A 12,862-nucleotide genomic window follows, 5' to 3' on the forward strand; every position below is an offset into this window, starting at 1 on the left:
AGATGTGATGAGGCAAATCACTTGTGGCTCCATTGCAGATCTACTTTTTTTTTTTTTTTTTTTTTTGTGTTACTTCAATAAAATGCAAGTAATAAATGCAATAATCAAATGCATGGGTACCATTAACCAGATAACTGTAGCATTCTCCAGAAAGGTCGTTAGGCTGAACATTGCAGCAGGGTTTGCAGTCCATCCTCGCGTCCCACATCCGAGCCGAGCGTGTGCAGCCTGCCTGTGACACTGCTTCAAACTGGCTGCTCGGTGATTAGGTAATTAGGGATTTAATAAAGCTAGTTAAGCATCCAGTAGATCAGAATAACTTGTTTCCAGTGTTTCTCATGTAATGGTAAGAACATAATTGAACAGGTTTAAAGTTATTTTTCTGACTGATATGTACTTGCCAGGGTTTCTTTGAGCACTGTTATTAGAGAGACTAAAAATCTTTCAGGAAAAGGAAGATCCCCCACTCGCCCCTGCTAGCACCATCCCAGAATATGGCAGGGATTTAGTAAATGCCGCGAGTTTGTCATTTGGTGTTTTACTAGTCAATCATTCTTGTAAACTCAGATATATTGTGTAAGATTGTGAAAGTTATGCTGAGCTATTAATTAAGAAAAGCCCTCTCCTGAATGAGCTTCTCTGATTTTCATCTCGATAGCTGCGTCAGCCCAGAACAGCACAGGACTGTATAAACCCAGGAAGTCGAAGTGACTGCCTGGCTAGCACAAAGAAAATAGAAGCAGACGTGTGTTATTCTTGCATGGGGACAGCTGGGTGTGTTACTTCAGTCACAGGGCTCTATTTTTCTTTCCCTTATATCGACACACGTGTTTTTGTCAAGCATTCTTGTCCAAGTCTTAAAGACTCCACCAAAGGTCTCAAAGATGCAGATTTTCTTGTCCAGCCAGGATGCACTGGTTAGAAGCACTTTTCTAACCATGGTGCTATCACCCTTTTTTATACATCCTTCCACTGGCTTTTCTCTCCCTACACTGTTCAGCTCCCAATTACTTGGTTTCCTTTTCAAGGACTCTCTGAAGTTCTTCCCACCCAACCTGTCTTTTCCCATTCAGGTCTAGGATTGATCCCTGTCTCTGTGAGTTTGAGCCTATCTCACTCTCTTACTAGATTTTTTTTCAGACTAACACTTAACCTGCTTTTTCCAGGGCTGCCCTTCACACCTGGGAAGAAGCATCTGCAAAGTTGTCTCACCTGTGTCTGCTGCTTTGGTTAAGATCATTTTTGTCGGGGTGCCTTCCAAAACTGCATGGCTGCACAAGTGATGTTCTTCATCTTGATGCTCATGAATCTAGAGAGAGGGGAGAATTTTCCTGTCATTATTAGACAAAAAAGGTGTATGAGGAAAAAGAGCTAGCCAAATGATGTATTTTAATGCCTTACGGCTTCTGACCATGGAACAGTACACTCTGAGTCTGCAGTTGGTATCACATATGTGCCACAATTAAAGATATGCTGGCAGTAGGAACATAAATCATTTACAAGGACTTGCTTTAAAGAAGCAGAAATCTAAAAGGTGAGAGAAAACTGAAGAATTGGCTGTTCCTTGCCTTGGTGGTGTCATCCTTCAAATCTGCCTCTTCTCTCCCCTGTCACCATCTAGCTCTGTTCTGCATCATTCTGCTGTTGGCTATTAGGAGTTACAAAATAGTCCATCTGCCTCTAGGTGCCCTGTATGGTATTTAAAATATAAATTAAATGACTATTTCCCCAAACAATTTCTAATTATAGAGCCCAAATTTTAAATGAGGACATACCAATTAATGTTCTCATTTCTTTAGATGCTCAAAATAGAAAGGGTTTTGAAGCACTTTTTTTCCCTAGCAAACATTTTTGTCTTTGAACACGAGGTGCCTTTGCCCTTACACCTTCAACACATCACTTCATTTTTTTTTTCCCTTTTCTTTTGAGAGACACTGTCACTTCAAGGGAAGTAACTTAAGTGATAAAATAGTGCACGCAATACTCCTGTAGCGCTGCCTAGAGATAACTGCCATACAGCGTTTGTGAAGGTTTGAAAGTAGCTGATAAAAATGAGCACGAAGCCTTAGGGAGGGGTATTACAAAACGAAAGAAACTCTAAAGGATATTTTTCAGTGTTAAGAGTTGCAATTTGTAATAGGAATATGTTTTATGACAACCTTAGTCATTTGCATTAAATGGTCAAATTACTAATTTCCTCTGCAGAAATACCAGTTGCTTGCAGTTGGAATTTCTCCAGATCTGTGATCTTCCAGGAGCCTGTTAAAAATACCATTTTATATTAAACAAGAAAAAAAGATCTCAGTTTCAAGGCAAGACTGGTGTGAGAAAATCTACTTTGGGCTTTTATTAACCATTATGTATGTTTTGTGGGTTTTGTCTTTATAGGTTTTCCCTCTGCCTCCTGAGAGCCTCAGTATGGCATTGTGCGGCGAGCAGTGACGTCCTCTGCCAAATGTAGATGCCCCAGGAGCCAGATGAAAGCGGCGGCCCCGTCTCCCTGTCCCTGCGGCRCGGTGCGGTGCTGCTCCCACGGCTGTGTCGCTGCCTCGCCCTGCAAGAGAACCCGCGGCCGGACAGTTTCGCCCCGCGCGGTCGCCGTGTTCTGAGGGACGGCTGACCGGGACATCATGTAGTAGGCCCTCAAGCGTTGCCATAACTGAGCTGCAATGGTTTTATACACTTCCCCATTTCCCAACAGCTTTCTGTCAGTGCTGCACTCCTTTTCCTGGGGCCTGATTTTCCCATGTTACTGGCTTGCAGATAGGCTCGTGGCCTCTTTTGTTCCAACCACCTATGAGAAGCGTCAAAGAGCAGATGATCCCTGCTATTTCCACGCGCTCTGCATCATCATCACCACCCCCATCTACCTGGCACTGCTCGTAGCCTCCCTCCCATTTGCCCTGATCGGCTTCTTGCTCTGGTCCCCGCTGCAGTCGGCTCGACGGCCGTACATCTACTCGAGGCTGGAAGACAAGAGCCATGCCAACGGAGCTGCGCTGCTCACCGAGTGGAAGGCTGCAGGAACTGGAAAGAGCTTCTGCTTTGGCAGTGCCAACGTTTGTCTGCTACCAGATTCTCTGGCGAGATTCAATAATGTTTTCAATACACAGGCTAGGGCTAAAGAGATTGGCCGGAGGATCCGAAACGGGGCGAGCAGGCCGCAGATCAAAATATACATAGATTCTCCTACCAACACATCCATCAGTGCAGCGAGTTTTAGCAGCTTGGTCTCCCCTCAGGGTGGAGATAACACCAATCGTGCTGTCAGTGTTGGCATGAAAAGGACAACATCTATGGAGTATAAAGGAGACAATTCTGGCCTAAACAACAGCGAGGATGCTAGAGAGGATAAGGCTGGACTCGGGGAGCCAAATGAAGGAGAAGAAAACTCTTGCATCGTTCGCATAAACGGAGAGGAGAACGGCCTCACTTCAGACGCTGAAGTAGACACAGTCAATGGGCAGCCTAACGCTGGTGGCCAAACAGAGCAGTCCCCGGATGGCGATGCAGAGAACTCGAAAACGCCCAACCACAAGCAGAAGGAAGGAGATTCTGGGAGTTTAGACAGCTACACTGCCTCACGAGAGTCCTTGGTTAAGGTTCGCATTGGAGATGGTTCAGTGGACCAAAGCACTGTCAACAACAAGCTTCTCTACAAAGCTTCAATCATGAAGAAGACTTCAGTGCGGAAGAAGAAACACACCGATGAGACCTTTGATCACGAGATCTCAGCTTTCTTCCCTGCCAACTTGGACTTTCTGTGTTTGCAGGAAGTGTTTGACAAAAGAGCTGCAGAGAAATTGAAAGAGCAGCTTCATCACTATTTTGAATACATTGTCTACGATGTTGGTTTCTACAGCTGCCATGGCTGCTGTAGCTTTAAGTTTGTGAACAGTGGTCTGCTTTTTGCCAGCCGCTATCCTGTTATGGATGCTGCTTATCACTGTTACCCCAATGGAAGAGGAACGGACTCCTTGGCTTCCAAGGGAGCCTTGTTTCTCAAGGTAAGAGCCTTTCTTTTTGAAGCCCTAGCTATTACTGGTACAAGGTGACAAGTTATGCAGTTGTTTTYTATCAGACATTTCTGTTAGAGTTCAAAGAAGCAACATTCAGATCTCGATTGCCTCATGTAGTCTGTATATAGGTTTCATGGCCTAGATACTGGGTTCCTGATGGTTGCGTGAGAAATAATGAGGGACTTCTGGAGGTGAGTTTTAAGTGCCAAAATTTGAAGTGGTTTCCCTGGAATTTTGGCTTCTTCCTACAGAATTCTCTTTAGCGAACAGATTTTGAGCACAAATGTGGTAAAATGAGCACTGATCAGAAGCCCCTCACACACTGTGCAAGTCCAAAGACACAATCAAAAGATGAAGTGTCGTTTGGATAAAACTGAAGGAATTTCGATGAGCCGTGCGGCCATTTTTCTCTCTCCTGCTTATAAAATAATTGCTCTAAAGTCTTTTCATTTATTAGTAGGGTTAAATTAATTTAAATTAACTGCTGATGGTGAGAGCAGGGAGCCTGGGGTTGTACTGCTGCAGATGCTGAAAAGCAGAAGGGACCGTGGGCATGCAGTGCGTGGCTTTCCCAAGGCTGGTGGCTGTTCACRACAGTCCTGAGAGCGTCTGGGCGGGTTCTTTGCCAGGTGGGTCCATCTAACCRGAGACTAACCATGATCCCAAAACTCAGCACAGAGGTTCAAATCTGTAGCCTAAAACCCAGGTGAATCTAGAAATTGCCTAGCATACTGCATCTTAGGTTTTACTAAATTACAATTGAATCTATTTTTTCTTTTTTTCCTAGAACCAGCAAAACACTCCAGGTACTCTAATTTTATGTACTCCCTAGGGTATTGCTCACTAGACCACAACAAAAGCTGCTGCTACACAGTCATGAAGAATAGGGGTTGTTAATAAAGATCCATGTGTTTTCATGTGTCTCCTGTTTGCAGCTTGTGAATAAGGCAGAAATGTTGAGGGTTGTAATTTACATGAAGAAGCAAATACTACATTTCACAGTCARGTAATCTCTAGTATTATCAGATACATTTGACATAAAGGTCTATCCCTATCTGAATACAAATGATTTTCTTTCCAAAAATTGAATCCAAATTTTTTATGCTCTGCTCTTATGTGTTTAATAAACATCTAATGCTTATTCTCTCATCACAAAGCACTGTGTAAAAATAATAATAATAATAATTTTTTAAAATGTTGTACAACATAAAAATGACTCAGGTCACAAAATGTACCCTTCAACATATGTATATATCAGGGATTAAGTGCTTAAAGCCAAGCTGCTTTGTACTGCCCGTTGCTGAGTCAGAGCTCTGGTCCCCTGGAGCCGGGGCTCCCTTTCCCTTGCAGAAAATTGAGCTGCTCTTCAAAATTCCCCTGGCRAGAGAAACTTAACTACAGACTCGAGCTGTTAAACAGTGTTGCTGTAGAGCAGGGAATAGGGGCCAATTACTGCAAAGTTTCTCAGAAAACTAAATTCTTATGGATATAACAGACTTCTGGCCCAGTGAAAAGATCCCTTACCTCCTGTCTGTGTTATTTTGATACACTGCTAAAACATTCATTTGGAATTAAGTCTAGCCTAGCAGGAAATGATTTGCACTCTGGACTGTAAGTTAAGTGGTCAACAGTCATTGCTTTCTTTCACAATAAATATATAGGAACACTCTACTACTAACACTTTAATACTAGCTTTGAATCAAAGTATGTTCTTAAACAAAGTATATTTGAAGGTTGTTTTTTGTGATGTCAATAAGTAGCTGGTGGGCAGGCTCCAGAGTTGAGGCTTCTCTGGGCCTGGTGTTTGTGAAGCCACTGAGATGGATCCCTTGACTGCAGGAGTCCTCAGGTGAGGTCCTGCTGGAGAAGGATGTCGTGTGAGACTTGTTTTTAACATAYGCTTAGGGAGCCTGTGCCCCTTTCACAGCTCACATCCCTCGGTACAGAGCAATTGCTCTCTGCTTAGAAATGAAGTGTGAGAAGCAGGTGAAGGGAGAATATGTTGAAAATACAGATGTAATCACTTGCCCTGGGAGGATGAAGCATTTTATGCAGATCTTTCCTAACCTCAGAAAAGACCCAACTCCGCAACTGAAAGGAATGTTCAGAGAAGGGAATTGGGCGGTTTCATTTAATAAGTGTTTGTCTCCCTGCCACAAAGCATAGCTATCAAGGAGATAAATTGAAGGTCTTGGAGCTAAAYATGTACCGAGTGGTGCATTAGCTAAATAAAAAGGCAAGACCGTTCCTGGGGAGCTGTGTTACCAACACGTCCATGCTGCCAAGGGAAGCACTTCATGGATTTGTTCCTGCTTCCAGTGAAGAGGAAACGATTTTCCATCCCCGCTCTCCTGCCTCCACCGTCCAGGCTGTAACGCTCAGATGGAGATTTTAAAAGATTTGTGAGATTTGTMTAATCATACAGCATATTTTACCTGGGAGATTTAGACAGCTCAAGGACTATTATTAGTAGCTATAATAATAATCAGCTCTTATGTACTGCTTTTCATTCATATATCCCCAAGTGTATTTTAAAGAAAGGTCAAAATCCTGTTTGCTACTTCATTCTCCTTTGCCTAAAGCACAAATTTGATCTTTTTGTTTTAACACCTGGGATGTCACAATCAAAGAAAGAGACTGACATAGAACCCAGAAACTTCTCACGCTTCCAAGGTAGTGGCTGTGTGCTTCCCAGGAGCTATCTGGAGCCTGTGCCAAGGAATTTAGCTTGTCTGAATTGGTGGATTTCTCTGCCTAAAGATGTTTTCCACCCAAGGTGCTGCTGCTGTTTAGCTGAGATCACAGGCTGCTTTTGTTCCTCTGCTGAGGCTGCTGCTGCCCAGSTCAGGATGAGCCCCTGCAGGGGCCATGGCTGAGAGCTGTGGCACCAACTCGGCTCCCTGCTGACGCGGAGGAGTCATCCACGCAAAGGGCTCTGATCACCTCGACTCAAGCAGTGTTGGTGTCTCAGGTGGTTGGGACACAAGAGGGTCAAAGTCACAGAAGTAGCAGCCTGTCAGAAGGGGAGAATKTCACTTGCATCCAAGTGGCAATTTCGTGTCTGAAGTGTTAAACTACTGTTCTTAGTTGCTGCTAAAGACTCAGAGGAAAAGTTAGCAAATATATAAATCAGGCAATCCATTTTCATACTTTGACAGTCCAGGCCCTTGGGATGTTCTGCCGTGACTGTGTGTTCTGGTGCAGTATTTCACGTTAATTTAAAATGTCTAAGAAAAGAGCCCTCCAGCCTGCCTGGCARTTTTTGTATCTGCTCTTATCTTGTGCTGCTGCCTAGAGAGGAGGGAAGCAGGGCTGGCACTGCTGCTGCCCCTAACAGGCCAGCTCGGGGGGAGCCGAGTAAYGGGATGCAATGACAGTGTCCTCGGGTACTCTGCAGCTCTTGCTCTGGCAGCACATAGTTTACATTCACAGTATTTCTGGTGAACCTAGAGTTTTAAAATGCATGTCCCTTTCAGAAACTGCAGAACCACTTTGCAGCAAGTCAGGGATTGCAAGGCAAGGTGAAGGGAGGACAAGGGCTGATTGGGCATTGTTCAGTGCATCCCCAGGTTTCAATTCATTAGCTGGTTTCAAAACAAAATCTTAATATTCATCTTAAAGGTATTTGTCTGTATTGATATCCTTTGCCTTCCAGGGACTGCCTTTCAGGGATGCTGGGYATGTTTTGGACAGCAGCGTAATAAACCCAGACCTTAAAACTGAGCTTGCCCCCGTGGTCTCCTGAGTTGGAGGGCTCGTCCATAATTTTTCAGATGTATCGATTTAATAAAACCTGTCAGCTTTGCTGACAAATTTTACCATTCTCTTATCCTTAAACTGTAATGGATTTAACTCTGGCTTAAATCTAGTCATTTTAAGACATGTAAGTGTGTGAGCAGAGGTCAGTGATGGAGTGATGGAGAATGGCCTTTAACTGGAGGCAGTTTTTGGAGTGATTTCTCTGAGACTGAGATCTGTGGAARAGCTTGGGAAGGAGGTAGCTGTCCCTAAAATTCTTGGCAAGGGATTACTGTGTTCTTTAACATGTGCCAAAAGAATGGGGTTTAATTATCAAAAATAAGAATTCTTGCTTAAAGCCAGTGTTTCACTGTGAGGCAAATGCAAAACAACAGTCTGATGTGGGAAGTTTGAAGCGCTAATAACACTCTAACAGAAAAACTGCAGGGCTTAGGAAAAATTATGCCTTGTGTGCCTTTTTAAATTTCTGAAAGAACTTGTGTTTAATTAATATTAATTCCTAAGCCTATTAACAGATTTAGTTTTCAAATTCTCTGAAAATCAATGCTTTTCTCAGCCTGTACAGGAACCGTGCAGAAAATGTGCAGCTGCTTGTTTTGAAGGAAATGTAGCCACCGCTCTAGGGGGCAAAGCTCAACTTGTGCTCAGCAGAAGAGCTGATCCGGTGTGGGCAGAACTTGCGGTACCCAGTTTTGCAGAACTGCTCGGAAGCAGTTTTCCCTAGTTGTTACTTGCTAAATGTTGGCTTTATAGGATGAAATGGCAGTTCTTGAATTGCCCTGGGTGATTTTTTTTTCTAGTATTACTGATGAAAAAATGTTTTGCTTGGATGATTTGAGCTCTTTCCTTTCCCGCACCAGCTTTCCTGGGGAGAGTTCAGTAGCTCGGGGCACTAGCGAGGGTGGTGGTGGTAGCTTGTGCTGGGCGCTTGCGGGATGGATGGAAGGGAAGCTTCCTGATCTAAGGTGGTAGCCCCATGATTGAACTCGCAGAGGGTTGTRGAAATAGTCTGTTTCTGTATTTGCCCGGGATACCGACTTTGCATTTGTCCAACTTTCCTTGGAATTTCTTGGAATCCATCCCGCAGTGCCCTGTGCACGGGGCTGCCCATGGGCAGTAGCACCCGTTGGGCACATGAAGAGGTGACGCTGCCTGGTTTGGTACCCTGTGGAAGATCACGCAGGGATTTCAGCGCGTGGATTTTCTTGATCAGGCCTCTGATAATTACACTTACCCCAAGACGTGTAAAAGAAATGGCTGGTGCTGTTCATAAGTTTGTTTAGACAAGTCTAAAGCTTTCCCATTTAAGTCAGGGGGTAACCTAAACATTTTCCACATGTTCATTTTCTGCTAGAAAATTTTAATGCAAGAATTGGATGGAGTCCAATAAACTGGCTGAGACCTTTTTTCTCTTTTTTGAAAAAGGCCGCTCTATCCATTAAAATGTTCCATGTTCCTTCACTTTGATATAATTAATTTTATTTAATCATGATCTTTTTCCCCTTTGCTAATGGGGACAAATTAAAACTGTTGTGCTGTACTAAGTACAGCTTTGGGGGACTGAGCTACTTAGAGCAGCTTTTCTGTTTAGTTGCTTGGGGATGACTTTCCTTTTAGCCTGGGAAGACAGCTGAAATGCAGGAGAATTAAAAAGTTCAGGAGTGTTTAATGCAATTTGAGAGATTACAAAAGAAATTCTAGTGCAAAGAAGGACAGCATCTGCAGGCCTGTTCACATGATGTTCTTGTGCAAGGCAGCATGGCTGGGCGTAGGTTTCCGTGCACTTTTATTTTTAAGGAGAGAGAGAGAGATTTATTTTCCTGTCAGAGGGGAGACGTGCCCTGCACTTTGGCCAGTTTTTCCCCAGAGCATGAACATCATTGGCTTGTTTTTGTTAGGCAATAAGCAACTTTGCCACGGTGCTGTGTAATYTGGAAGCATATATTCTTCAAAGGAATAAACTCAGTAGTATGGTTCATGTTATTCTAATGACCAATATGGCTCCTTAATGGTTAACTAAGCTGCTGAAATGAGGGGTTTGGTTCRCTTACAGACCAAAATCTGATTAAACAGTAATAGCAGAAGCTCAAGTTATTCTGAGCAACATCCCACCTCTCTGGGGGATTCCTAATGTTGCCCTGAGATAATTCAGGTTTCCAGCTGCAGGTTTCTGGGTTGCATGCGGACTGCGAGGATCACTTGGGAAGCCGTTTCCTGAGAAATGTGCTGGAACTTCAGCTCCCTTCTGGTTCCCGCACCTGCATTTGCTCCGTGCAGACAAGGATGAGGCAAGTCAGTCAGCTTGGGTCTTGCCCTGACAAACGGCTGGGTCAGACCTTCCCTGGCCCCAGGGGCTGCGCATGGCCATTTTGACTTGTGAMTTGCTCTTATTTGATTCTTATTTACAAGAAAATAGAGCAAATGCCATCATAGTGACTGAGGACAACGGTTTCAGTCCGGAAGGCATCGTGCTGGTTTAGAGGAGACTTTGGGTAGGGTTTATTTGGTTTTATATTTGTTTCATATGAAATCATGGATTTATAGGTTATAAATAAAGGAGGGAACCATTCTRTCCTGGTTTGATTTTCCCAAAGCCACCAGTACCACATCCTTCTTTGACCATCTTAGTCAAGGTAAAAGAGCCAGTGATTCCTGCATCCCCTTTGCCCTTGACAAACCATTCTGATGCTTGGTTCAAACATCTAATTCTTGTTTGAATTTCTGTAGTGTAGCATAAAATTCAAGTGTTAGATCCTCTTTTCTGCGTTTATCTGATGGACTGGAAAGAAAATCTGTAAATTTTTCTTCTCTAAGTAGACGTTTATATCGAGTGATCAAGTCCCCTTGATACACAAGCCTGTGGAGCTGCTGGAGGCATTCACAGCAGTGGGTGCTTTTAATCCTGGTAACGTATCTTGAAATTCTGCAATGTCTCTGAAAGGCAGCTTTTAGTTTCATATACACCGGTTAATTTTGCGTCCTTCAAGGTTTTTGCCAGAGTGTTTTGTGCAAGATTGAGTGTCTTACAGAAGTTTAAATATAGCACCACTAATGGCATAATTGCCCAGGCTTGTAACCTCATCAGGAGAAGATTTCTGGGCAGTTTGAGAAGACCTGCTTTCCATATGCCTTTGCTGATTTGGTTTAATTGTATTATTTTCCTTTAATGTTTCATTAACGTGGCTCTGTGCGTGGCAGCGATCCTGCCGGGGGTAGGTGTTAGGCCGCCTGGCAGGCGGCAGAGGAGGCATCGCCGCCGGAGCCTCTGTCCTTGGGCTGGAGTTGCACATCAGTCCCATCTGATCCCTTTTTATCTGATCATTGCTTTTCTGTACAAAACCTCAATTTCCATTCATAGTTATTACCCTAAGATTTCATTTTTGCTTTTGCATATCTTCTGTTATTTAATGCTTTTTGCTGTTCCCAAACCCCGGGGTAAAGCTTCTAGAAAACGTCACTGAGGTTGAAGTTCTCTCGAGAACCTGTGGCTTTGCCTGTCCACCAGCCATCAGTGTGTGATTTCTCATGTATTGGCCCAAGCTACATTTTAAGCACTGTAGAACTTCATTTTCCAAGCAGGTGATAATTTATTAACAGGTCGGTGACATGGCTGAAGCTGATTTCTTGCCATGTATTGAAATACCTTGCGTATTTATGGACTATTTCCCTGAGTTTTTGTGCAAGCATCTGGTGATGCTGTTTTGACATCTATTTATGATAGAACTGTTACGCACTGCTGGGATGGAAGTATAGAAGTATAAACTGTTAAAGACAAGGTATTTGTCATGTTTGCAGCTTTATGCTTACTATACTGGAGTGCAATAAACATGGGATGCGCAAAATTTTCCAGTTAGCTTGGAAAATTCCCATGATAGCAAGTAATGTGATTGAATTTAGAGTTATTTCTTTCACTCTAGCTCTAAAATTTCAACTGCTAATGCTCATTACCTTTTTTTCTTGCTTGTCAACAAGAATGTTTTACTGTGAGCCTTGCTGGCTTCATCTCATTGACGAATGCTCTTTATCTCTTGATACCTGTCTGGTTGGAGGACACGCCACTGCTCAGCCTGTGTTAGGCAGTTTTTTTGGTAGARAAGTGAGGAGAACAGTAAAGTATTTAAGGAATATATAAAATTTTGTGTAGTAGAGTAATYCATCAGCACATGTCTCTGTATATTTATATATATATATATGTCTCCAGTGTATTTCATTACTGTGTGGTGTAAGGTGAGAGGGACTTTTAGTAAGAAGTACTTGATTTCAGTTTCTTTTGAATGAAAATACAAATTCAGAGCTGTCAGTTTTTCATTTACCTTTGTCCTGTGGATGTAAATTATATAAATATGGAGCTGTAGAAAATGGAGGGTTTGATTTCCAGACAGAGATGCCACATTGTGGAGTCTTCTCTTTCCTGGAAGAAAGGCCTCCTCCTCACTCGTGATGACCTCTCAAAAGCTGATGCAGTAGTTGGATGGTGTAACAGGGATCAGAACCTGCTTCCAACTCTTACACTTCCCAATTTTTGACCAAAATTATTATTTAACCTTTGCATATAGAGGTTCAATTGGAATATATTTCAGTGTTTCAGCATAACACTGAAAAATATTAATTTTGTTTCTGTCAGTGTAGAATTATGCAAGTAGGACATTTTATGGAACCATGGCTATGTTCTCTCCGTTTCAGTTTAGCTCTCCCTAACAGCAGAGTTTATCTGGGTGCTACGTAGCACTGCTTCAGTCAGCAGCGAGCAGCAGAAACGCGGCCCCGTGGCTGCGCGAGGAGCAGTGCTGGAAGCGGAGCCTCTGTGGTGACAGTTCCGCGGCTCCAGCCACCCTAAGAGCTGCTTTTAGTGTTGCATTCCAGGCCTTGGGGTACTCGGGAGGTCAAATAGTTTCCTAGTTTGCACATCTCTGCTGCTTGCCCGTCTGTGAAATGCCAAATTAGACTGAATAATCAGATTTTGCTTGCTATTTTATTCCAGACCATATTTAACATACTGCTGCTTCTGCTGTAGCTTGGAACTGAGTTGATAGTATCAAGGATATTTATTTTTCCTCCTAGTAGTTGTCCCAAGTATTTTCCTC

General features: G+C 43.2%; 1 protein-coding gene across 1 annotated transcript in view; it reads left to right on the top strand.

The window, feature by feature from the left end:
• Nucleotides 1-2,399: 2,399 nt before the first annotated feature.
• SMPD3 (sphingomyelin phosphodiesterase 3) overlaps nucleotides 2,400-12,862 on the top strand; it is a 31,322-nt gene continuing 20,859 nt past the window's right edge. Inside the window, exon 1 of the mRNA XM_026043109.1 lies at nucleotides 2,400-4,007. Coding sequence (XP_025898894.1) covers nucleotides 2,670-4,007 — 1,338 coding nt within the window. The 5' untranslated portion in view covers nucleotides 2,400-2,669. The remainder of the gene's footprint in view (nucleotides 4,008-12,862) is intronic.

Source organism: Nothoprocta perdicaria, unplaced genomic scaffold (assembly GCF_003342845.1).
Source record: "Nothoprocta perdicaria isolate Ctin4 unplaced genomic scaffold, notPer1 scaffold_321, whole genome shotgun sequence".
NCBI classification, from domain to species: Eukaryota; Metazoa; Chordata; class Aves; order Tinamiformes; family Tinamidae; genus Nothoprocta; species Nothoprocta perdicaria.